Below are 27,980 nucleotides of genomic sequence, written 5' to 3'. Positions count from 1 at the left end.
GAGAAAGTCCAGGTGAATAGTTTTATTTAGACAGAGAACAGATTACAGGGCACGACTGAGATCACACTGCACCAGCTCATAGTTTGCATCCAGATTAGAATCCATCCAGGAGCCAAATGGTATCACAAACCAAACAGATGCAAAGAGCTCCTGATACATGAAGCAAGTCTCTCAGATAAAAGAACACACTTGACCAGACCCTAACAGTCCTACAGTTAGGGGGTAACAGGGAATTTCCACCCCTTCTGGTTCATATTAAACTTTTTTTAACTGTGATTAATGGGGAATATTTACATACACTGTATAGGGAACTCCTTAATAACCTCTCAATTAAAGGCATGAGATATCAAACTGATCGCTCTGGCTTTTTAAGACCCATGAAAGAGATGCAGGGTGCTGAAGAAAGTGTAGTCATACTGCTCCTCAACACTAATCGACTTCCGGTGCTCTATCTGACTGCTGACATCCTCAACGCTCTCAGCTGTGTCTCCAAAGCCATTTTGGTGGTTGAAGTGAAAACCATTGCCAAGGTTGCCACAGTGCAAAGGGAAGCCCATCCCAGCTTCTGGCACGAAGGCCGTGTTCCCATTCTCACTCTCTTGGATTTTTCCAGACAGGTGAGGCATGTTAAAAGTGCTTCCTGGCATTGGAGAGAAGAAATCAACCTTAAGGACATTTAAGATTGATATATTTTATTTTTGCTGAACATAAGTTTTGTTTTGCACAATAATTTCTGATGAATCTCCTTTTCTATCTATTAGAGGATTTTAAGGGTCAGGGTGGATAGTCATTGTGATAGTCTGTCAATAGATTATGAAACTGCCTTATATAACACGTTCACACATCAACCCCTTGATAGTGGCGGGCAAAGTCCTGATTCATGTAGTGATAACTTTTACCTTGGTACACACAGAGGAAAAATCAGCACACTGCCCTACATTTACCAAACATTAACCTCAAAGCAAGTCAGGTCACGACATCAACAGAACACTGATCTGATTTCACTGTAAAGGTCAGGAAATGATGTGACTGATACTGAGAAAATGAGAGACGAACAATCGTAGCAGGATGTTAGTTGGCTTTCTGTTTACATTCTAAGAATTCTTGTAAAGGAATGAGAGAAAACCTCTTCCTAAATCTGCCCCATATTGTTTTTCCCAAAAAAATAAAACCCAAACTGCCCTTCTGCTTGTCCACCACCAGAGGGCCAGTCACAATCCCCAAAAAACCTAGAACAAAATCACAGGCGAACATAAAACACAAGCTTTAGCCACCAGGCCAATAATTAAATGACGAGACATTTAATGAGCACAGAAAAGCATCAATATTAAGTGTCTTGCTACAGGGTTTAAACACACACCTTGCAATCAGAATATGTCTCTCTTGATCTTTCACAGGTCTAAAAAACCAAACCAGCACTTCATGACACCCATTTTAGTTTGTGTGCCAAGTTCTGGGCTCAGGTGCCATGTATTAAAGCGTATAGCCAAGAAAAGATTACATAGTTTCTTGTAATTGAGATGCCTTTTATTATGGTATTATGGCAAAAGGAGTGCTTTAATAAACTTTACAGAATTTCTGAGTCCGCTTTATTCGTTTAAATGACCATCAAAGTTATAAGAACAGAGAAAAAACAAATATAGGCTACACACCAAATTCAACAAACATAACTTTTAGCCCCTCATACAGTCACGAGGATACAGCAAGCCTCAAACAAACACAAAGAAACTTCCAGAACTCCCACAGCAAAGTACAAAGCTACAAACAGACTGCTTGTCAAAAAGACTGAAAAATCAAGAAATCAGCTTAAATAGCACCCAGCAGTTACTATGAACACATGGAAAAGCTGCACAGAGAAGTTTCAAACATACATCTCATACATTCATGTAGAGTACAGATATGCTTTGGCATTATACAATTCATGGTAAAAACAAACAAATGAAAGAAAACAATAATAAGAACACAAACAGTTCATGGAGGATTCGCACAGTGCCAATTTCTAGAGCTGGAACAAATTCCCTTCTTTGTCTCTCAAGGCAAGGAAAAACAGATCCCACTCTCAGGTCAGTAGAGAACAAAGTCAACCAGAGTTCAACCAAATCCTCAGGCAAATCGCCCACAGGGCGGAGACAGTGCTGAGTAAACACTACGGTCAGATCACAGACAAATTCAACATGTACTTAAAAAAGAAGATCTGGGCATCAGCACTGCTGTTAAACATGACTACAACCCTTACAAACAGATCTAATCAGTAAATGCTTATATTCTCAGGTGGTACAATCAAAATCACACACTGATTTAGGAAACTTATTGTGCAAAACAAAAGTACACTAATATATGAAGTTGGAATGGTTCAAACAGTGCAACTAAATCAATTTTCTTTTCCATTTTCAGACAAGGGAACAATAAGGCAAAACCTCAAAAAGTATACGCCTGTATATAACTGTTAATCTAAAGCTGTGTGTATATCATACAGTTTAAAAATAAGAAAAAACAAGGATGCTATACTTGTGAACAAACCCTTTTTTGTGTCAGCCTTTCAGTTATATACATCAACTCTTTCAAACTCTCTCGCACACAAACACAGCAAAGGCCACTACAGGTAAGCATAGGAGTTAGTGCAGCGACAGGGAATTTGCATGGAAGCCACTGTGAAGATCTCCAGCTCTTTTGGGGCCGGAGAGGAGGAGCTCTCCATTCTGCAGCCCTGCTCCTGCTCTGTTAGGGTGGTTATGGCACTGGAGCCCAAAGGAAGCGATCCGTTTAAGGATCCATTCCCACCTGTGTTGCTTGGTGCAGGACCAAACTCCATGTGCATGGTCTCCATCAGGTCCTCTCCACCAGACCCGTTCATCCCATTCATCATTTTCATTTGAACATCCAGATCTGCAATTATATGTAACAGAATATGAAATGTCAAGTGACCATACAGTGAGAAAACCTATTCTAGTTCCCAAAATATTAGAGATGAACAATAAAAAAGTATTAAATGCAAGTTCTGGATGAGCAGATATACACATGGATGTACACAGAACACCTATGAATAATTAAAATGGTGCTTAAAAGGGACACTGCGGACAAAAGGAATCACTGTTGTTGAAAACATGCTTATGTGCATCATACAGCAGTGATGCAGTAGTCTGTAGAGTGAGATTTCCTGGTTTAAAAACTAAAAAGCCCCCTTCGTGATGTATCTCGAAGGTGGGAGAATTCTTTGGGGTGGATTTTTTGAGGCAGACCATTTTTAAATGTTTTGTTTACTGGCTAGCGAATGCAGAAGGAAGCAGCTAATGTTGCTGCTAGGAAGCTGAATATCTTTTTGGATATGTATGTGTGTGGTAACTTATCATTACAATGGGGAGAATGGATTAAAATTAGTTGCATGGTATCCACTTGGCCATCTAGATACCTTCCCAGTTTGGCTTCTTTTCTCTGGCTGAAAGGGCTAAAAATGTGTCTCTGGTATCTACTTTGTGCTGAATAATGAATCTCTTTTCTTTACAATCTTGTTTGACAGCAGAGTAAGACTTAAACTAATGCTGTCTTGGTTTTGTTATTAGATTTTATCACCAGACTATAGATTAGTGGTGAGATAAGCAGTCAAGATTGGCTGCCAATCCACCACAGTGATAACCAGTAGTTATATAATGTTTTTGTGTAATGTATGTTGGGTATTGTAATAAGAGAACATTAGTAAAACAAAAAATAAAAATAAGAAGAATATGATGAGCTACAAAACACTGCATAACAAATAGTTTTAGGTCTGAATGCCCCTTTAAATGCAATCAAACCACAGCGATTTGAGATTGGTGATGAGATTTAAAAAACACACACATTTTAACTCCCTGGGATTTTAAGAGGATGTTTGGTTCAAATATCTCGCATCCTTAGATATACCAATTATTTAGCAGTATAAGAGCCTAACCAATTTTGATATTTGAGAATTTAAAAATCTGATATATCGGCCGATATTATTTTTTCCATCTTCTGCAGAAATACAAAGATTTTCCTCAACATTTTTATGAGCAGTTATGTGTAGCACACTGTGATAGTGTGCAGTGTGCATAATTTTTTAGAAGTGATGAACTAGTGAGAAAAGATAGGATCGTTGTTTGTTTACTCACTACACTCTCAGAAACAAAGGTATGAAACTGTCACTGGGGTAAATCTCAGTATCTTTAGTCAGGGAACATAATTGTACCATAATCCATTGAAAGTATACTTTCTAAGCTGTACTGACTCCACACACCCCGTCTCGTCTCCAGGCTTTTTATTTTACTGTTCTGTTTTAAAACATTAAGTTATGTAAAAGGTACAAATATGTATTTTTTCACCTGTGAAAAATGTATTTAAGGTACACAGGTGGACCTTAAAACCACTGTTGTACCTTTGAGGGAACATTTACATTGTTTGTACCTTGATAAACAATGTACCTGCACAGAACCTTTATTTCTAACAGTGTAGAACTGCCAAAATAAATAAATCTACAAAGTCTGTCAACAGAGTAGCCTGCACCACTCAACTACAATAACATTAAACATAGGCCAATCTTACTGCAGCAAAAGAAGGCATGGCTGACATGAATGTTGCCAGGCTTATTTAGGCTGAGAGAAGCAATGGGGATATTTGCATTATTTAAGTTTTGTATTTCACGTGACACTTCTCAGCTTACCATGAATGCAGACTATCCCTGTCGTGGGGTACTAGACTTTGCTTTGTGTGATTTGTGGTGTTCCAAACACGCGTGTGTTGCCAACAGAGAAGCTGCAGAGCACCCTCTATTGGACAAACTACACAACAGCATGGCTGCAAGACCTGCCTTCCACCTCTCCGTAATTTGTCAGCCACTATCAACTCTGATATTGTTTTATCTGAAACAAGCTCATATCGGCCGATAATATCGGCACGCCGATTTATCGCTTGGGCTGTAATTAGTATGTTATAATTCAAATGTCTCAACCTACCGCTGGTTCTGGCCTTTTTAAAGTGACTGGGCTCAATGCATTCAAGGGACCTCTTTCTATTGGGTGCCCCGTTAAGGAAGCTCCGCCCCTGGCTTAATTGGTGGCCCCCGTTGAGCAACCCCGGTGAGTTACTGGTGGAGAAGCCGTTAAGTTGGCTGAGCTGCTGGTTCTGCGCGTTGGACAACAGTTGGGCGCACTCTTGGAAGCCCTGGGCATGGGCTAGGTCAGCTGCAGTCAGTCCACTAGCGTTTCTCAAGCTGCGCAACGATAAAATCAGAATGTTAGCGTTCTTGGTCTACTGTAAAAGTGACCCACCCACACACATCTATAAACACTCATACACACAGTTCCTTTCTGCCTTTCTTAACCTGGTAATAACAAATCATTTGACATCAACATTGTTATTAGCCAATAAAGACATTTTTTGTTCTGAAACAAAGTTCTGACTGCAACAGAAATGAAACTTTAGAACATGCACTTATGCTGCCTGAAACCAGATATGACTCAGGATGAAAGAAAGCTGAATGCAGAAAGAACACCAGCTAAACGCTGAGTGAATGATCAGGTTATTAAAACTAGAAAAGGTCCTTAAGACATTACCTTGAAGCAAGAATGGTATTTTCAGATAAAGATGAATTGGGGTATTTGACAGTTCTGTAATCAATCCACTGAAAATGAGCCTTTTTAGTCAAAGTCCATTCAGTCTGAAAGAATTCAACTTCAAGTTGTTGGCAGGGTCTTAAATGAACCCCACTCATAAATTTGCACACTGAAGCGTAAATAAGATAGAAAAAGCTGAAGAAACTTCCAGTGACGGAATATCAGAATATCACCAAAGAAGAAGAGTGAGACACAGTGGTAGAATCCCCAAAGACGAGACACAGCCAATACAGTAACATGGCTCAAGAATAAATGGGAAAGCTGCATTCGGTGCTTCCTGAAGAACATCAATTCAATTCAAGCCTGCAGCACAGAAAGACAGGTTTCTGAAGGAAGGTTTCTCAGCAATGAAAGGTTTGATTCTTCAGTAAGAACTCTCCTCTGTAAAATATTACTAGGTGTTGATTTGGAATCGCCTCTGGTTGTGAGCAAAAGTAAGAAAGAACATATTTCGCAAATGGTTTTCAATTGAGAGACGATAGTTTGGATGTGATGACAATGACAGAAGCTTCTGATAATACAGAGCAAGTAAGAACAGCATTGAAACTGACGGAAAGAAGAAATTATAGCAGAATATTTTCTTAACTTGGTGAAAGGATCAATCAGTTCAAAACACTACACAGAATTCTTCAGTAAAACTTAATGAAAAGAAGTAACAGTGGAGAGATATGGAGGGTCCAAGCTGGGAAAGTGCCTTTACAAATCAGCAGCAACCAGCCAGTACTTATTTACTGTATGAAGTCTGGAAGAAGCAATGTGTGACATTTTTTAGGACATGAACATGAGAACATACATGGTTCAGGCCTGTGCATGAAAACAGTCATATTCTATTGCAGTCATGAAAAAAATAAGAATACATGGATGAACAAACCGTAAAGCATTGTAATACTACAGTTAATGAACTTACCCCAAGATACTGGCTATTTCCCCATTCCCATTCTAAATGTAGCCAAAAGCCACAAATGTCACCACAGGTAGCGCATCACAGTTAAACAACTCATAATGACTACTTACAAATGTAGCTGAATGGTGTAAAAACAAAAACAAAAAAGAAGCCTTTTTTGTTTTTTTAAAGAAAAATATTTTTTTCTTACTTTTTCCATTGGCCAACTAACATACATCCAAACTTTTGTAAGGCTACGTTCAATTGAGAAAACTTTTTATTCCCAATGTTGTGTTTTACTTTGTAGTCACTGAAGCCTGGGATAGACAGAATAGAATAAACAGAAATGGAGAAGATCCTGGAGCCATTCTCAAGCTCTGGTTTACCAATGGCAGCCCCTTCCATACAACTATTTCCATTGTGGCAGAAAATCCAATCAGCTCTTGCTCTGAATAGCAGGTTAAACAGGGGCCCTCTCAAATGTACTCATAACGAATTAAAGTGCAAGTGCTCCGGCAAGAAATGCTGAATGTTTACATTCTTAATGCCAGAGGAAAACAGTTCAGCGCTTGTTTTTTCCACGACTCTGCATCACTGGATTCAGTGGCCAAACACATTCTGGGAGAGAAACAACTGAGTCATTGTGAAAGACTGTGGTTATGATGCCTACGTGTCAAGAATTCAAGCATTTTGACTGAGTTGGTGGTCCGACATGGCATATGCGGACAGTTTCTATGTCCAAGCATTTCCAGGCACTGAAGAACTGACTATTCATTATTATTAACTTATTATCATTATATCTTATCATTTTATTAGATTAACACTTACTTACATGTCAAACTGGAAACCTTGCGGGCCAAAGTGCTGCGGAGATTAGTGTTTATCCTCATCTAACGCTCTGAATTCAGTTCGGTTAATTAGCTGATCATCTGAATCAGGTGTGTTTAATAAGGCAGTGTGCTGAAGTCTGCAGTGTTTTGGCCCGCGAGGACTGGAGTCTGACACACGTGCGTTAAGAGTTTCTCAGATTACTCTCATTACAGAAACAACTTTCTTACATCACATCTTTATGAGATCCTGCTCACCTGTGAAGCGCAACCAGTACATGACCATCATTAGACGGCTATTCCTCAAGCTCAAAATGGAAGAGTTTGCTCATTCATGAATTCATCATCAAAATACACTGTAAACCTTCATAAAATATCTGCCTTGCTAGATCAGTGAGAGATACACACACATACACACACATTCATTCACATACATAAATGCATTTCCAAATTAAATATATAAAACAAAATGTTATGTTGAATGAAAAGTAAAAATTCAAACTTTGTTCACTTGAACAGACCTTCCCCCCTCAATTCCTACCCAAAATCTGTTAAGAGAGAAAAAAACAAAGACGAATGCTTCCAAGCAGCTCTGTAAACAAGAGTAGAGGTGGACTGATAAAGCAGGACTGTTTTAAATGTTTGGCAATCAGCAAGGAGGTGGGTCTCAGACTGAAATCAAACTCTTAGATGCAAAAAATCTGAAGGACAAATGTGAACAATGTGCCCAAAGAAAACACACAAGTTCTGACTTGTCAAATGGATTTTAAAATGCCAGTAAGTGCAGTGCAAGATGCGTTGGTTATTTAGCCTGTATGTTGTAGATCTGGTTATTTTCCCCCCATATTATTTAGTGCATTTCCACATAGTTTACCTTGATGAAATAATTTCCACTGTGAACAAATTAAAGATTTATCTACGGCTAACTTCAGCTCAGTGTTAGAATATTCACATTAAACATTATGCTCTATAGTAATTAGAAACAGTGTTTCTCTATAGAGCTCATATGATCACAACACCTCCATGTGAACCCATCTGAGTGAACAGTGTCGATAACAGACTGCTCAGCTGTCTATAGGTTACAGTAGCACTTTCTTGTGCTGTAAAGGACCTAGGCCACTGTAGTAGAGCCTAGTTTTATTTTTGGCCACAGAGAGCATAACATTCAACCTCTTTCCACAACAAAAACAAGCAGTGCTTTAAATGCAATGATTTGAAATAGAAATTTGAATTTTAAACTACTTAAATTGGAATTTATGTCAAGGTATTGCTAATGTAACACCTTTACTGTACAATATTCTTCATAAGCAATTCTACATTACAGACTGACTATTTAGATCATTTACAATAGCATTCTACATGGCCTACATACAGTTAGATGACTAGTTTTATTTACATAGTCCATAGGCTGAAATTCTCATTTTTTACATCAAGTAACTTTCAAAGACATTTAAAGCGGTCATCAGTAAAGTATCATCATCCTGCACATGCACACATGCAAAAAAGGCATTAAAATGCCGTCTTTTGTTTGTCACACATTCTGTCCTCAAATGTGGATCGTTTTGAATCAGATTTCTGGCACCACTTTGATTTCAGTTTAACTGTAAACACTGAGTTTTTAAGCATATTACTTTCAATATTTTCCGTTCCAATTCTGTAGCTGAATGAAAACAGCTGCTTAAAATAAAATGCAACATTTTTTTATTTTTCTATATTGGTTGAACGTAGATTCTAAAACATTGGTAAATTCGATTCCTAGTACTTGTTTTAAAAAAGAGGAAATTTTACAGATCTTACTTAAATATATAATATTTTCATAACGATCAAAATGTATTTAACATGACACATTAAGCATTACTAGCATGAAATAACCTAAACTGATATTAGATAGGTGTTTTATATGGTGGTCTTATGTAAGCAGTTTTTGGCTATTTAATCTATATATATATTCAGATTGACTTAACTAAACAGCTTCTGCTCTTTTTATATGTACATTTCTAGTAAAAATTTAAATTTGTAGACAAATGATTTCCCTTATTCTCTAATATTGTCTCTAAAAAAACTCTGCCAGTCTTTCTGGGGCTGTGCTTTTCTTTCACCCTTTAAATCTATAAAGCTGTACAAATCTCAAAGCTTTATAAACAAACATTAAGATCTTCCTTTTTATTAAGTGTTATTCTTGAATGTTTTACTGTACAATATTTTTACTACAATCTAAAAGTAAATCAAAAGACTTTAGCCTACTTTTGCCTTAAACTTTTAATTATTATTAATATTATTATTATTTAACAGATAAGTATGTATGGATAAGTCTTCCGTGTATTGCTCAATTCCTAGCAGTCCTATGCCATGGTGGTCTCTGAAAATTGATATAAAAGAATGTATTAGGACAGCTCAGCATTCTTTGATGTGGTTTCAGTGCAGATATCTACAGTTCTGTAGTGCTGGTCCATCAGCATGTTTGCTATATTTTCCTGTGTTGTAGAGCTCTCAGTTTTTGGGTTTCAGAAAATAAAAACGCCACCCAATATCTTGGTATGCATCATTTACATATGATTTTAGATGTAAATATAGCCATGGTCCACAGGACATCATTTAGATCAACACAGCAATAAATACATATATTAACAAATTTAAACTCATAAAACTCAGATTTGCAGTGATGATTACACTGATGTCCTGGAGCCATTTCTATTTGGAAAACATAGCTATAGAGACATAAGCATCCATACATACTAGACGTACCTAAAGACTACTACAGAACATATTCAAATGAGACCCACAAAGCTCCAAGCATTTCAATGTCTACAGTGAAATTGATTTAAGCCAACTAATCAGGTCAATGTATTCATTCATCTGTTTGGTTTGATGGAGGCATTTGTTTTTGTTTCCTTCTCTCCTAATATGCTTTGCTTCACTATTCTGGGTACACAAACTCCCTGCCATTTTTGTCTCAGCCTAACACATAACCTCCTGAACGTCATGTTTTACTCATGCTTATTCTGAACGTGACAAGCGGAAACTGATTAGGCCTGTCCTACACATAAAAGTCCTATGGTTAGTTTACAAAGAAACAAAATAAAAGTTAACCAAGTTAACAAAAAACAGTCTTGACTTAAGGGCATAATTTAGCAAAGCATGCAGGTCTAAAAAAAATAAATAAATCAATAAATAAAAACAACTACATCTAAATTGAAAAGTCTTCTCTTTTGAAACTTCTCTACGTACAAAACTTCCTAGCAGTAAAACCAATCACCGCAAGAAATACCTCAACAGTTTGCCAGTGTGTTGATACTGAAGGGAGCGATAGTGAGAACACTCCTAATGCCACAACAGTGCAGTTTCGTTGAGGGAACTTGGAGTGAGTCAGCAGTGTCTATTTGGAATGCTCTCCCCCTTTTCTAGGATTACTTGAAAAAGTCAAGTCATTTCGAATTCAATGGCTGCAAAAACATTGAGACGTGTAGATTTTCTCTAAAAAATTTTGCAGCAACAGTTAACAGAATAAGATTAGTTGAATCTGCAGGGTTTCTTTTGTAATTGCGTCACTTTCATAAGGATAAAGGTGACAGGGTTAATAAAACAACATGTTCTATCATTATATCATGAATAATAACTCTGCAGATGACATTTTTTTAAAAAACAAAAACAATGAACCTCTAGGCAAAAGGTCTCAGCATAAAGAATGAAGACAGATTAAATAAGAGTTAAAGTAAAGTACAGATGTAGTAATGCACTAAGCCTGTGCTTCACCCTATAGACTTTCCTGAAAACTGTTAACTTCTACATGGAGGATTAAGGGCTCCTGAAAAGAAACAGAAAAGCATGAAAGCATATTTTCACATTTGGTATGCATGTTAAAAATTAATTTAATTGTATTTAAATTAGGTTAGGTTATCCTGGCTAAAGCATTTGGTGGGATTTTGGTAGATGCAACTGGATATTTCATCTGGAACCTTTCCATTGCAAAGGTTAAAGCACTGTATAAGCACCATGTATCTAAGTCTAATTTGCATATTGCCTGTAAGAAACAGGTAAGAAGCTATAAGGTTCGTGCAAAACAAACAAAAAAATTCAAGATTTAATCAGGTGATCAAACTCAGATGCACCAAGATCCAACTAGAGAACTCAAAGTGTGGAAATAAAGCCGATTTTAAGGCTTAAACACGACAAATGATGTTGTACTGGACAGTCGTGGTCTTATTTATTAATTAATTATTATTATTTAAAAGTGCACAGAAGAATCAGACGGTCCTCTTCATGTAATGTAAAGACTGAGCAAATCATCCATCCTTTCCAGCACGGCAAGGTCAGGACAAGCTTCTGAAACTCTCATTCATCTGGCAGGAGTCCCAGGAGATGTCTTCGAAAGAGTTTATAGAGTACAGAGCAAGGTCATCGTACAAGAGGCTGTTAAGAAGCCCAAAAATGAATAAAAAACCACTCCTGGCATGACCAGAACTGAGGAAGCTGCACAGAAGTGGCCACTCATGAGTAGAACTGAGTAGTTTGGGCAGCGTGTGATCTGCAGGGATTACAGATGGCGTATCGGAATCGATGGTTATCAGATCAGACCAATATCAGCAGAAAAAGCTGGAATGGATATTGAAAGGGGGGGAAGAATGAATCCTATCAATCCAGTAATAAATGTGAAACAGCACTCATTCATACTGTGATGTGATCTTAGCTGTGGAGTAGTAGAGTATATCAGTAGTCTCTGCATGATGCACTACTTTAAGATAATCATCTTAAGTGAAGTGCTTCAATTAAAAACAGCTAATTTTAAAGCTGAGCACTTTTTTTTTTTTAAAGAAAATAATATTGGATCTGTATCAGCCGATACTCAAGGTTTCAATATCAGTATCGGAAAAGAAGAAGTGGTCTTGTGCCGTCTCTACCAGGGGACTTAAAATAGAAAGGCGCATGAGAAGAACAGATAAATGATCCATCGCTCCATCTCCGTTGAGATCCATCCTCTTCAAAGAGAGACAGTTATCACTCGTGACCTAGATTAACGTGGACTCGTCATCAAGTGGTTCACATTTTCCCCGAAGCACATTCAGACACTTGGCAGAGGAGCTTAACTGGAGATTTAAGTTCCTCAAAGCTGAAGCAGAACCTTTAACGTCAAGGAGATTTAGATACATGGTGAACTGAACCAGAAAGTGTGGCCATGCAGATCTGCAGCCTCCTTTACTGCGTCTCTGGTCCAAAGAATTTAGCTTTGATGTTCCATTTCTCCACATCTAAGCAGGACCACGGATTGAGTCCAAGCATGAACAAGGAAGATGACTTGTTCAGGCAAGTCTGTGTCCACTGTGCTTTCTCCAAAAAGAAATCATGATTGAGCTGGTCATGAATGAACTTCAGTAAAGATGGAGACTTCAGCCTTTCAAATGCACAGTAAAAGAGAATTATTAATGAGAGGAAAAGTTCAGCTTCTTCAGGATCAAGGATGTACGCAAAAAGAAGACGACTTGTCTCAATAAACGTGTGGCCGTTATTTCTCCAGAAAGAAAGTCACGAATGAGATGAAGGTCTCATTTTGCAAAAATATTGTCAGTCTTGAGCCGTTTTAACCTTCGCAAGGATGACAAGCATAATATCCAGTTGTTTTGAGTTATTTCTGCGGATATTTTTTAAAAGCTGTTATAGTTTTTTGGGAATTTTCTCAAACTTCTAGAGGAAAAAAAAAAAGTTTAAATGTATTCTATTTTATTTATTTCTCCAAAAAATCTGAAAAATATTTTTAGAGCATTTGTATAAATTTAAATACTGCTAATTGTGTTTTGTTGCACATTTAAGTTAGTTCTCAAGGAAGATCTATTTTTGCCACTTTCTTCAGCACAGCTTCACAATGTTAAGATGCTGTAGCATTGCTATATGACTCATAGCAACAAGTTGCCCACCTTAGAGTCGAGAGGCTCTTACGCCAAACTGGTGACAGCAGAAGAACAAACAAAAGTAAATTTCTGAATAATAGTTGATATTGTTCTTGCTTATCAAGAAATGTGCATTTAAAAATATACGTTAACTATTTAACTGTTATATTCATACGTTTTATGTAGAATATCAAGTTTCTAATTACAATTACTTTATTCTTTGAAACAGCACATGATTATAAAACATCACAGGAGGTCTAAACATGCATTGTAAGTTACACAAATAACCAAGTATTATGCTAAATTGTGCTTAATATTACAAAAGTTACTTAAACAGTGTTAATGACTAACTATTTAATAAGAACAGATGAGATTGAAATATTTTGAGGTCAAGTACAAAACCTGACTGTTTAAACAAATCAAAAAATGAACTAAAAATGTTTTCCAATTAATATATGCACATTCCACTAACCATTTAACCCTCAAGAATTACATTAAAATTATTTATTATTTAAATAAGGAGTTTAGTTGCTGTGCTACATTTTTCTATTGCTGCTACCTTTTTATTATGACTACATTTACCTAGCAGTTGTATCTTTTTTTTGTTTAAAAAGAAAAAGAAAGGAGCCCCTCTTTCCTCCAGCTCCAACCCTGAACTCTAAATGTAGACCTGTCCTACTCCCTTACTTAAGAGCTTCTGAAATACTACACCTATCAAAGGAAAACAACATACTTACAACATTCTTCAATTCTGCCTTAACCTGCTGTAACACTACTAGTACTAATAAGACCTTGAAAAATATACAGTCATACAACAATAACAAACACAAATCTCAACAGATCCTGTTTGAGTGGATTACATGTGCACATTTCATCATTGCCTCAAACGCATCTGTAAAATAATGATAAAAAAGCCTTTGTTAAGATTCTGGTAGTAATTATCACCACACATTTGTACGGAGTCAATGAGTCTGAATGCCATATGTTGTCCTGGATGAACAGAAGACATCTGAATGGGACACTCTCACATAAACAGGTTCTTTTTGGCCCTTTTTTTAATCAACAGATACATGGCAGTCCAAGGTATTTAGATGATGTCAATTTTTGTAGGATTGTTTTATTTCATTCAAATGTAAAAAGACCATGAGGTTAAAGAGAGAAATCTCAGTTTACTTCAAATTGATTAAAGGGTCTTAACATAGTACAAGTCAATGCAATTGTTCAATTAGCTAAAGACTGCACTGTATCTTGTCCTAATAATGTCCAAAATAACCCTAACGATAAAATGTCGCGTACTTAAAGGTATATTTGTCAACTTTAGCATCAGATCCCTAAACTTTCACTGATCATTAAATTACCTTTATAAATTTGTGTTTTAGCTACAAAACATAACAGCAATATAGAGCTGGTTAAGGATTCGTACTGTTATAATAATGTTAAGGTGCCAAATGTCAGGTTAGAATCATCCCTGATGGGATACTGTGGAAGTTCTTGGATGCTGAACTAAAAACTCAGAAGCTGTTGATTTTAACCATGAAAATCAGCAACAAATGACATTCAGAGTCATAGGAGAGTTATTTATTATTATGGAAAACTGGGTTGTTGAGAGGACTTTAAACATGGAAGGGGATCTAGACCTAATGCTTCATATCTGTTATTTCACAGAAGACACAGCTTATTAACTTAAATATTTAAAAAAAGGACAGTTTACTCACCACAGTGCCATGAAAAACTGCACATTCTGATTTGAGTTTTTTCCCCAGTAACAGATGCTATTCAGTCTAATAATTCTAATAACAACTGTGTTGCATTAGTAAGCAAAGGATGACAAATAGCAAGCGTTGTGCCTGTTATTTTGCTTTGAATGTAAATTGTAATTCTGATTAGATTTTTAAATTAGTTAATAAATCTGGAATATTTATTAAAATTAGATCATTGAATATGAAGTTGTGATTTCTAATTACTGGAATTAAAAGCGTTAAGAGCTGATGTTAAATTAACTCAATGTTTAATGTTTTGAATCAGTCAAGCAATCTTGAAAAAGAAAAAAAAAAATGAGATGTGACTGATTTATAACTGTATTATTAAAATTGTGTTCAAGCCTGAGAAAATGTGTTTTTCCCAAATCAGATGAACATGTACAGTATGTAATTTGTTCTAATTTTGTGGTCAATGTGGTCACTGGGTTGTTTAATGATCAATTCAGTCTCAAATACATGCAAAAATATTTCCTTTTTTCACAGCACTGCAGGTTGTTACTGTGAGTATTTAGTGATATACATTCTAGAACAATCACAATTGATTTGGTGTGGTAAGTTTAAGACACTTTAGCTTGTGCTTATCTTTTAGTTTTAAGCCATTTGCATTAAGATTTGTTTTTTAAAGGAATCTAATGTGAACACTAATGGATGCTATTCAGTCTAATAATGTGACACTGAAAACTTTCAGTTAAAATATTAGAACTGAACTTGTAAAATTTAATGTAAAGTTTGAAACTATCCACAAGCTAAAATGTCAAATGTTATTATCCAAAAGTACAGCAACCACAAGATCACCAGTTTAAGTCATTAAGCATAAAATGGTGCTTCTGTGAAACTGCAGATACCTATTAGCATCTAAGAGCATCACTGGAATAATTCTATTAAAATAATCAGACTTCTCATTGTGGAGAGATATAAAATGGTGAGACCGCTATATAGTCTTCAGAATGAGCAACAAGGACTCTGTTGACCCAAGTAAACTTTAAGAGCCTGCTTCCCAGACCCAGATTAAGCCTAAGCCTAAGCCTAGACTAAAAAGAGTTTCTAATGGTAATCCACCACTGGTGCTGCAATTTAGTCCAAGACTTGTATTAATCCAGGTCGAGGAAACCCTTGACAATTAGCCATGCACATATTTCAGGTCCCACCAGTTTGGAGGCTGGTGCATCTGAACTACGCACAACACCCATAAACATGAACACGAACAAAGAACAGGTGTAGCTGTAATGTTTCAGTATCAAATATCAAAGGATGGGCGTCTTGTTGCAACACGCTGAAGTTATGTAGACTAATGAATATTAATAATCCATTAGGTTCTGCAGAAAGCTCTCTCTGGAATGTATTAATTAAGGGTAAATCTAATTACCAGAACTTTCCTGAACTCAGTTCTGCTGTACCTGGTCATGTGCAGAGAACGTCTTATTTAAAAGGGGAAAAGGTTAAAATTAGTTTAATACAGTAGTCTTTATCAAATGAGTGCTAAGCCTGTTGGGATATTCAGCCAATTGTCAGTGACGATTTGTACTATTCATGTAGATTCATGAATTAACTTAACTTTAAATTTACTTTTAAATTTTGAAAGTGTTTAATGCCCAATGTGTTTTAAATTTAAAGTGGTACAAAAATACTGTTGAACAGCAGCTCGTCCCTTACTTGCTATTTGATATCAAAACGCTGCTTCATTTCAAATAACTGAATGAGTACACTAAGCAAATCAGGCTAATACCCTGCAATAGCCTTTCAGAGAGCTTAATTGGTTTATCATCAGTGCGGCGTCTAAAGCACTCGCATCTCTCCCATTTTGCATCTCTCAACAAGGAACAGTGGATCAGCAGCGAAGGACCTGTGCTTTGAAACAATGAGGAAATGTGCATTCAGCTTTGCAGCCGGGTCATAAAAACACACTTACCAAAAACTCAAAGTGAAAGAAAACAAAAAGGACATTACCTCAGCACCTGATGACATATTGCAACACACAATGTAAAAATGGTAAAAACTTCCCAATTCAGAGTATAACAAGACACATTTAGCAATAGTCACATTAGGACATTAATTCTTTTCTGTCTGGACAAATATTCAAGAAGGACTCCCATCAAAAATAGATTTTTGATCCCAAACATGTTTGATGAGTCTAATAACGGACATTTTTGAATATTTTATCAAATACTTTTTTGATGACTTACATTCTATTATTCGATATGTTCAATTTTAATGATTTTATTTAAAGACAACTTTAGCGGAAGAGAACAATTTAATAGCAGTAGAATATAAATGAGATGAAAAGCTTCTGTGTAGGACATAAACCCTCTTATTAACCCTTTTGTTTACTGGTTTTGGGACAAGTGTTTTTCAAAATAACTTGGGGTTAGTTCTGCCAGAACTGATCTTTTGTCAAGGCTATGAAATTCTACTATTGTAGATTCTGTATGATGAAGGTTGTTAAGCTGCTCAAAAAACTGCTTTCTACTAGATCATGGGCTAAACTCATCAGTATCAGTCTTAAAGTCAGGTGCAGTATGAAGAAGTGTTCCACAGCTCTGAACTTCCTGCTTTCTACCACACCCTTGTTTATCACTAAAATAAATGCAACTGAGAGCACACCAACTAGCTAGAAGTCAGGAGCAGTAGGACATTTATTTGTACTGCACCTGCTATTAGGACAGATACGGTCACCTCAGATTAGAGCTTGGGACAGAAATGAACAACACATCCTTCATTTATAGTAACTGCTCAATTCACATCAGCAGTTTTGGCTTTTATAGCATGGCTTTAACCCTGCACCATCATCAGCTGGTTAAAAGGTACAATATTAACATTTGTCAGTTTACAGTACAGAATTCTCCCAGCTGGCCATACAGGGATGTTTCATCTTCAGCTGTTCTTTCATGCAAGTTGTGCTGTTGTGTCAGCTTAATTCTTGTTTACTAGACTACACTGAATATTACAGTTCAGTTTCTTTTAAACCTGAGATGTGTTTATGGGTTTGCGCAAACCATCTGGAGTTTGAAATGACTTATAATAGGTAAATTACTCTTAATTGCTATTATTTTATTCAGGTTCCACTTATACTGCAGATTGAAATACTTTAAGTTAGACACCATCATTTATTAAATGATAAATAATACATAGTAATTATTTTTTATAGTAATTTCTTGACAAGTTATATGCATTCAGTCATTAAACCATCTTCTACAGCTCTGTTCATCACCGTGGACACATCTAAAATTGTTCTGTTATCCAATGTCGACCAGAGAAGGATGGGTTCCACCAAAATTCCCCTTGGTTCCTCTCAAGGTTTCTTCCTCTTGCTCTTAGGGAGCTTATTCCATGCCATTGTCACCATTGGCTTGCTCATCTGGGACTCAGAACCGGATGTTCTGCGAAGCTGCTTTGTGACGACGCCTGTTGTGTATAATTTTTTTTTTTTTTCACAGCTTCCTACAATGACTTTAGTGTAGAATAATCTCAACTTTTTAATTATTTATTTATTTTAATTACTAAAATCAGTGACCTTAAACTTTGAATTGTGAATCCAAACTGTAATGCTAATGTAGAAAATGTAAACTGAGTGGTTTGAGGCCAAAAATGTGTAAAACAAAAATTTGCTTGATATTTCTTTTCTGTCCCTCACCAATTAAACCTGGTAATTAACCGTTTGCAGAATTACAACTGACACCCATTTCATATGATCACACTCATCTCAACATTTCTACCTCCGTCAAGCAAAGCAAACAAAAATCTGCACTAGAAATGCCTGTGGCAGTAAATCAGAATTATTAGACTAAGAAATAGGGAAAATGTGTTACTGAGGAATGAATAATGCCCGACACATACTATTCTGATCACCTGGAGGATGGTGGTGTTTTTGTTTCATTCCTGAAGTTCAAAACTATTAACGGGCAGAATTATACTGGCCCTTTGGTAAGCTAAACTTTATGTGGGTTACTGTATTTGCTTATAAATATCTTAATATGATGTCTAACTATAAATAATGTTCAGATCAGTCAGCTTACTAGTTTGCTTTTCTTAATTCAGCTGCTGACATTTATCTTGATAAATCAGTCAGCTTTAACAGGACTGTACAGCTCCCACACTTTAATTTTATTAATGTTTGCTAAAAGACCTAGTGTACAGAACAAGTTCTCCTCAGCATCTAATGTTAATCTGAATCTGAGGAGCTCCAGCACTAGTCCATCTGAAAAGGCAGCTTTGTCGCTAAAACCTCCTCCTTATGAGACATTACAACCTGCCACTTTAACTTTGAGTGACTGAACGTTTTCCCTGGTTGAGTAATGTAAATACGGTCACCAGAATTTCTGTTTTCATTAAGCTGGCATGTATGCGTAACTTCTCAGTTCTCAAATACGTACATCAACTTATAAGGCCAGTTTATTTTTGAATGAAACATGGTTTAAAATGTACTCTGCACGCTTCTACATTCACCTTTGCGCTACTGAACATTTTAGTTGTTAGCTCAGAAGTCACTGATGCTACCAGGTGGCCTGAGCTGAAAGCTTGACAGACATAGCAACAATAACTAAGGGAGGCGGGACTTTCTCTGAATTTTGCAAACGGTCAATTAACTGATGAGTTGAATTAGGAATGTCAGATCAGGGAAAATTGCTGGACTTTTGTTCTTCCACAGCCAAAAATAATGGCTGCTTTATGCTGTATAGATGGACTTGGATCCACACTGGACGTATACTTCGAACATTAGAAGATCGAGTTCAGCGAAGGGCCTTGGCTAAAGGCTAATGACTAACAGGAATCCATTGCGCCTCTTGTTCGTCTAACTTGAGCAGCTGGAAAGGGATTTTTGATGGGAGTCCTTCCTGAATAAAAAGTGCCAGTGTGGTACTTTCAGGGATGCTGAGGGTAGAGAGATGCAGTTAAAAGAGGTGACCAGCTATGAGTTTGGACTTACTCAGCTTTCGCCCCCTGGATCAGGAGAGTGTTAATGCACTCAATGCTACCAGCACGGGCTGCCTTGTGGATGGGGGTTTCTCCCACATAATCCTGAAGAAAAGACAGAAGTGAATGCAAGGAGCAGTGATGAGAGGGAGAGAATAAAAGGAGGAAAATGAGAAGAAAGTAGAGGGAAAAGAGAAAAAAAGAAAAGAAAAAAAGATGATGAGCACGGACTTCTCATAGCACTGATATCAGTCTCAATGTGGTCAACCAGTTGAGACCAGGGCTAATGTGTTTTAAAAGGCTCTGTCTATTTTTCAGGGGTCTCCTGGTTCTGAGAGCACAGGTTGAAGATTTTTCAATGTAACACACCAACTAAACCTAGTAATTAATTGAGAGTTCAATCAGGCATGTTAAAGCAGGACAATGTGGAAAAACTGTGCTGGAACCGGCCCTCTAGAACCAAAATTGCTCTATTTGGTAAAACCCAACATATGGCAGCTGCATTTATAACATTTCTATTTTAGCAATACTCTGCAATCAATACCAGTAAATAGTAAGAATGTCCTGATATATTTTTGCCCCCCACACCAATCAAAGTACTTTAAAAAGTACTTGACAAAAAAAGTTACAATCTCTGAGTTTTTGGCATGTCTATAATGCGACATTGTGGACTTCAGCTGGATTTGGCTACCAGTTACTTTATAATGCTGCAGTGAAATCACCTCATTTTTAATATGTGCAATACATGAATCGGGTGAATTTTCATTCATTCAGTTGAAGCAAAAATGCATAAATAAATGAAAGCTGGAAATGCAGTCCAACACCTTTAGAAGGCTGCTGTGGGTAATGTCCATTTATTTAAGGTCAAAGCTTAAATAAATCAGCCAACTTTGCCACTTTAGGGTTGTACTTTAACAGTTAACAAAAAGGATAATTAAATCAGCACAGTAGCTCTCTTTCTCTGAGTTTTGAACATGTTCTTTCTGCCGAGTTTAATTTTCAACTGGCTGCAATTTACGAATGAAAACGTGGTGGGAGGGTATCGTTTACGTGGCATCCAGTTCATATTAATTTGCAAAAAACAGACTCAAAGCACAACAGCTCCCTGCTCACATTTTTGTGCCAGTTCTTGGACGAAACGTGACTTGCTCAAATACACTTAAAACACTGGTACTGCAGAGATTTCATATTCCACTGTGAAACAGTTCCACACTACAGACATTTATATGCCTTTGTTAACTTCCCATAACACAAGTCACTGCTTCTAGGTGCGGATAATGTCTGTTTACGGCGACGGTGGAGTACATAAAACACATAAAAACAAGAAACATAGGACCGGAAACTAGATCAGGCTTCACGGCCGAGACCCCATCTCAATCCCAATCCTCAACTGACAGATCCCCAGTAAATAGGCCAGACAAGTGACACTTTCCCATAAGGAGCCACGACCTGCTCACCCTGAGAGAAACCCATAAAAAGCACACAAGAGATAAAGAGATTGGCCGAACATCACTGAAGCCCTCCAGCCTTGACTGTGACTCATGGGAGGAGAATGTAGGTCAGCCCAGAGTCAAGCATCACTGCTCTCTATGCACAGAGCAGAAAACAGAAGAGCCTGAGCACAGAAACTGGTCACAGGGTGAAGGAGAACCAGTCAGGTCTCTACATGATCATAATCAACTTGATGTAAGGTTACCAAGGGGGCAGACAGAAGAAGAGAGGATGTAGATGAGATTATACTAGGAAAAAAGGCACAGCTTCAGCAGTTGCATATTGTTGACCCACTAATCTGTGCGCAGCGCAGCCGAGGCATCAAAGGGCAAAGTCGGGCGGAGCGTCTGAGAAAGTGGAGTCGGAAATATGTCTGAGATAAGCAATACTAATTCTCACACACATGGAAAATACAGGGAGGCACAGGGTGCTGAAGAAATGTGAACATGATTGGACATGTGGTGCTCAGACACAACCTCAGAGTGAACTCAGCTCTTGTGCTGGCAGATCAGACAGACTTACTTAGCCCTACGTTTAATTCTTTGTGTGTCAGATTTAGGAGCGGGGGTCTTCACCTTTATAATAGGATTCGTTCAATTCCATAAAACATCTGGCATTTTCAGTTGGGCCAGGTCAGCTCTAGCAATCTGGCAAGAATAGAATATTCTAAAGAAGAAGTCTATAAAAATACGATGGATTAAATTTTCAGTGATTTTGCTATTTATACAGACTATTATAAAAGTGAATTAGACAAGAAAGACAGGGTTTTTAAACTTCCTATCGGCCAAATATATTCGCCGATACTGATATGATTCAAATTTTCTTTGTGTATCCCCATTCTATGCGCCCCACAGTGTTCATATGATACACAGACTGTATTTAAAACAGAAATCTGCGTACTCTATAGTGTGTAAGCTGTACAAGGTATGCTTTTCTTCACAGTAGTACACATTACAGACGCACCAATTGGAATATTTATGGCCGATGCAGCTTCCTATGTCTTCGTGGCCAAATTGGCCGATGGTTTATTTTTTGGGCCAATTTTTTAGTAGTCTCCTCCCCCCCAGCCTGAAGGACACACTGTGTGGGCTACATTAGCACATGAAACACACCAGTATACTTTCTATTAGCCCAAGTCACCAAATAAATAACATTACTTGCTCTGTAATGGGGCAAACTGGCATAAATTGACAAATGACAATCAGCTATTTAAATAACATGACTCAAATAAAGTGCTTTATCAAAGGTAAGAGGCAGTTAGCTATTTAGCACAATGAGTCATGCATAATTACAATCACATGCAAAAGTATAAATAATCCAGTCAAATTTCATGTTTTGTCGAATTTCTAAGTGAAGGCAAGTTGACACACTGTACATAGAATACATTTATATGGTACTTTACTGATTATTTTAGTGCACAATTTCTCTTTATTTGCTGAGTTTGTTATACCCCCCCCAACAATAACTTTGGCACAGTCCATACTTTTTGTTTTATTCTCTTCTCCAATATGTAAAACTCACAAACTAAACAGTAATTGTTTATTAAAATGTGTACAAGTGTGTTCTCTGTAGAGGAAAGCTTATTTTCACTTAAATCAATGAAACAGAGTTTGAGAGATATATATATATACACACACACACACACACACACACACTTGTATTAGGATATTTTGAACATAGTTAGTCATTCAGATAGACTGCAATACATTAACAGAAGTATAGGAGACAACATGGCTTCTTTGCTAGAAAACAAATTGCTTGCTACACTTCCATGATGGATGTGTGCCAGGGTATTGTGGGACGAAACCACAGAAGACACAATGGTTCAGTTAGTCAGTCTCATCCATCACAGACATAAAAACAGGCCTAACTATTTCCATGCAATAATCCAGCAGAACTGCAGAAAGTCAACAACATGCTAGGAGGTCTGACCCAACATGTTCAAATATTACAGCCAGCTTCCAGGCAGCATTTCTCTCTCAAATATCAAGCTTCTCAGATTAATCAGAGATAATTTAAGACCAAGCAGCTGTTGCTATATCAGCGTGTTTACTCTGAGAGGCTTTATGAACATGGATCCAAGTTTAAGGGTAACCAACCTGTCTGTTGATGTCAGCCCCAGCCTGCACCAGCCAGAGCAGACACTGTGGGTGGCCACCAAAGGCAGCGATGTGAGCAGGCGTCTGGGCAAACCGAGAGGTCACAGAGTTCACTCCACAACCCACCTGTACCAGCTGCATGATGCACTCCAGCTGTGTGAAATCAGAGAGCATGGAGAGAACACTAATTAAACAAACACGAAGGACACAAAAAGCAAGAACACAAAAATCTATGAACAACAGAACAGGCTGACCTAAATAGTACAGCATTGCTCAATGGGTGTGCATGATTTTTTTTGGTGGCTCAATGTATTCTCAGCTACATAAATAAAAAAAACTGTAATAATTAATTATTATTCTGATATTGGAAATATTGTAATTACTATAAATAGTTTAGTACTGTATTTTAGCTTGCACACACACTGATGCACTAGGTGTGTAACAAAATACATATATTCAAGTTCAATATTATTTATTTTCAATGCTGGGGACAAAATTCAATTCGATTTTCAATTTATTTACATCTTAAAAGGTTATATACTACTATAGGCCAGCAAAATGGCAAAAATACCATGATATGTAAATAAAATTTCACAATACACAATTTGTACCACAATATTTTGACACACAAACACAACACAATGCACTGCACTACAATTAAAAACTGCTACCAAAGACTTTTATTCAAACTTTTACACACTGAGCTGAGCTAAATCCAATTAAACAAGACTATTTTCTCTTTGTAATCAAACAAGCAGTGAGTGTTTTTTTTTATATGAACATTTTCCACAATATGCTAAGAAAAGCATATTGTTGATTAGACAATAAAATATTGTCATATTCCCCACCTCGATACACTACACTGATAACTAAACGTTATCAGATAGAACTATTTCTATGCCTGCCGCACCAGCACTCTGACAAAATAAGTCCCAAAAACTGCAACATCTAGAGTTTTAAGTGACTTCGGGCCAAAATACTACTCATTTGAGAGGATGCAACCATATGCATAGAGGATCTACAGTGCTTAACCCTGCACTAGGGTCTATTTCCCTGCAGAGTTTGCTGAAGATTAGAGCTAGAAAAAAGAAAAAGAAAAAAAAAAGAAAAGAAAAAAACACATACAAGCCAATGGGAACCTCTCCAAAAAGCAAGTTTATGATCTAAAAATGTTCATTAATATGGTTCTTAAACATTTAAACAGCACTTCTTAAAACATGTATAGTAGTCAGAGTGAGGAAAAACAAATGATAAATGATAGTTGAAAACATGTAATATTTCCTGTTACTCCCCTGAAACTATGCCCATGCAGCACCACTCCCATACTTTAACTGACAAGATACACATACATGGCAGCTCCACCCTCTGTGTTTGTCTAGAGAGCAGCCTGAGCTATTATTACCTTATCAAACCTCATAAACGAGCTTTGTAAGTTATCTTGACGACTGACAGGGTGCATACACACCTGTGTTGTATAAAACCACAGTGTGTGTGTTACGGTAAGAGTAACAGTGTCTTCATTCATCATCGTTTCACATGACACATCATCTCTGTGGGTTACCATGTTGACTGTGGACAAAAACCTAACATGGCCAGTACCATTTAACGCCCAAGCATGACTAATCCAAATTCATGCTGTTGGGAGCTGTGGTCCTCAACTCTGACCAGTAGACGATGTGCAATACGAGCACCTGAGAAAACACTACGCTTAATGGCATCGCTTACTGGTGAATTATGGGGCTCAAAGCCAAGACAAGCATACAAGGCTGAATGCTAACAGGAAAAAAAAATATTTTTATGGCAAATGACATTCTTAAAAACAAACGTCATAAAAACGTCATAGAAGAATCACCTTTTCTCCCTAAAGAACCTTTAAACTTGAACTTTCTTTAAAGAACTATTTTTGGAAATGAGATGTGTGAGGGTTAAAAGCTTCATAAAAGTCTGTGCCACCTCCACATAAAGTAAGGGTTACATACTAATTAATATTTTTTTTGTAGAACTGTATGTTTAATCCAAGAACCTTCATTCTGCAAGAGTGTTCAACAGAAGGCACTGTTTTTGTAAGACACCTGCAGGCCCTGCACAAGCAATGCATGGATAAGGAAAGAAAATGTTTTCATCTACAATGAATTACTTTATGACCGTAACTTTGCCACCTAGCCCACATTATCAGCCCACCGTTGGGCCTCAGTTATGGAGAGGAATTTGTCCCGAACTGAAAAGCAATCGCTACAGAGGAAACACATGAAATGCAATGCACACATGACATTACTAAAGTAGTACTTTCCCCATCGGGACATGCAGAATATATGCCAAAAAAAAACAAAAAAAAAAACACACACAACACTCTCTATTACATTGTTTTTATTTTGCTTGACCTCTATACTGAAAAACAATTTATAACATTTTAATTTTAAAAGTGACATGGTGAACTCATGTCAGCATTTAATACAGTCCACCTTCAAATTTAATAAAGGCACAACTATAGTGGTTTCCACTGTGCAGTACTTAAAACAGCTTAAAATCAGTGTTCTACTTTTCAGCTTGGCCTGTTTTCTGCATGTTACCGCATTTTTCCTGTTTTAGTTGCATTTCAGTGAAAAAAGTACAAAGTACAAAAAAGGTCAAGAGACATACAAACACTGCAAGAGAGGTTTTGCTTATTATTTGGGAACATATTCTGCAAAAAAAGTCACCTGTGGAAAAGCAATGTCAAGTCAGTCAAGTCAAATTTATTTGTATAGCGCTTTTTACAACTGATGTTGTCACAAAGCAGCTTCACAGAAATCCGTTTAGAACAAAGTTTCAACATGAAATGTAAATCCTCCAGGTGAGCAAGCCAGGGGCGACAGTGGCAAGGAAAAACTCCCTCAGAGCTGGGGGGAGGAAACCTTGGGAGGAACCAAGGCTCACATGGGGGGACCCATCCTCCTCTGGTCAAACTACCTACAAAATTATAATACTACTAATATTAATAGTAGTAGTAGTAATAGTAGATATTACGTGTCACGTGTGTATTGTATTTTTACTGTTTTGATTACATTTGACTGCACGGTGGAAAACAATATAGCCGTGCCTTCATTACATTGGAACTGTATTCAATTCTGACACTAATTCAGCATTTCGTTTTTAAAATGCAATTCCTTGTGCACTGCTTTCCAGTAAAGAAGTAAAGCAACCTGAAAACAAGGTAACAGAGGGTTTGTTTTTCACTTTGGCATGTATTCTGCATGTCACTACTGAAAACTAACGCCATGTGTGCATTTCATTTCACGTTTTTCCACTCAGGTGACTGGTTTTCAGTTTGGCACAAGTTCCTCTCCACTCTGAGTGTCAGCTGTTTGAAAAGAAAAGCAAACCATGCTTCTGTAACATCACCTTTTTTGGCGGTGCTGGTGGAGAAGGGTGTTTTATTCCATACTGCACAGATATGTTAATGTGTGTCATGGCCTTTCCAGCATGATTTGGTTATGAGTCTATTATTAGCCAGCCAGTAGGCCAATGCTTGAGCAGGCCAGTGGGGTTTTTTCCCCCCACACTGAAGCCACGCAGGCCTCTTTTATCTAACAGCATCAAACTGATTGAGTTATTCAGACCATCTTTAAAAAGAGAGATTTGGCCAAGATTAGATGAATAAAGTCTACGAGCTGAGCCTTGACTATGCCTTCTTTTCAGCACTCAGCTCGAGCGTATGTAGCTAAAGCAGCTGATGATTCGAATTTCCCGTTCCACCTTAAATGGCCCACTGCGCTGTGGAGACGGTACAGGCGCCAGAAAGTAACTGCTGCGGCACTTAAGGTGGAACGGAAAATTCTAAAAATGAAAGTCAGCCACACAACACAAACCACTCTTCTGTGCTTTTAATGGCGGTAATGCGTTCATTTTCTATTCACCAGCAATGAGCTAACTGCACGTTTTCAAAACATAAACCAGGCTTAAACCGTAATAACATATTTATAGGTCCAGACTTCAGCTCCTCATTCTCACTACACAACTACACAATTCACGTACTAGTTCCGTTATAGTTACTGACTACTTAAGATTAATGACTGCTTGTTCGAATTTTCCCGTTCCACCTTAAATGGAACAAGAAGCTGACTTCGGCTCCGTGTTTTTCAGGGGTAACCTGAGGGCAGAGGTTATGTTAATATTACCGTTCCGAAGTGTGCAGCCCAGTGTAGCGGTGTCCATCCGTAGAAGGAGTCCTCCACGCTCAGCTCCGCCGGGTTGATGTGCTGGAGCAGCGAGCAGAGCGCGCCCACGTCCCCGTCCCTGCAAGCCCTGTGGACGGGGAAGCGCACGCTCAGCACCTCCTCACTGGAGAAACCGCACTCCGCTCCTACAGACATGAGGACACACGGCCTCGGAAGAATGGGGGACTGGCGAAAACGGAGAAGCTGAGCGGGAAGTGGACAGAGACGTCCAGGCCGCCGGAGAGCCTTCAGCCGAGTGTTGATGGGCCACCGCTCCAAACAAAGGAGGGAAACGAAACCAACAAAA

The 27,980-nt window shown here is 37.6% G+C and overlaps 1 protein-coding gene across 1 annotated transcript; it reads right to left on the bottom strand.

The window, feature by feature from the left end:
- Positions 1–7: 7 nt before the first annotated feature.
- ankrd10b (ankyrin repeat domain 10b) lies at positions 8–27,980 on the bottom strand. The gene is made up of 6 exons (XM_036558217.1): positions 27,635–27,980; positions 23,478–23,630; positions 19,901–19,992; positions 4,965–5,221; positions 2,782–2,886; positions 8–640 (listed from the first exon to the last, which is right to left on the bottom strand). Exons 1-6 carry the CDS (start codon positions 27,827–27,829, stop codon positions 369–371), a joined length of 1,074 nt encoding a protein of 357 aa, XP_036414110.1. The 5' UTR covers positions 27,830–27,980; the 3' UTR covers positions 8–368.

The sequence above is a fragment of the Colossoma macropomum genome, unplaced genomic scaffold (genome assembly GCF_904425465.1).
Source record: "Colossoma macropomum unplaced genomic scaffold, Colossoma_macropomum, whole genome shotgun sequence".
Lineage (NCBI taxonomy): Eukaryota > Metazoa > Chordata > Actinopteri > Characiformes > Serrasalmidae > Colossoma > Colossoma macropomum.
Note: the sequence above shows the minus strand (reverse complement) of the source record. Positions and strands in the feature narration are given on the sequence as shown.

Coding starts and splice junctions, on each gene's coding strand:
- ankrd10b (XM_036558217.1), bottom strand. CDS start 27,829: ATGTCTGTAGGAGCGGAGTGCGGTTTCTCCAGTGAGGAGGTGCTGAGC. Junction 23,631..27,634: donor GGGCTGCACACTTCGGAACG/GTAATATTAACA, acceptor GATTTCACACAG/CTGGAGTGCATCATGCAGCT. Junction 5,222..19,900: donor ATCCAGGGGGCGAAAGCTGA/GTAAGTCCAAAC, acceptor ATCGTTGCGCAG/CTTGAGAAACGCTAGTGGAC.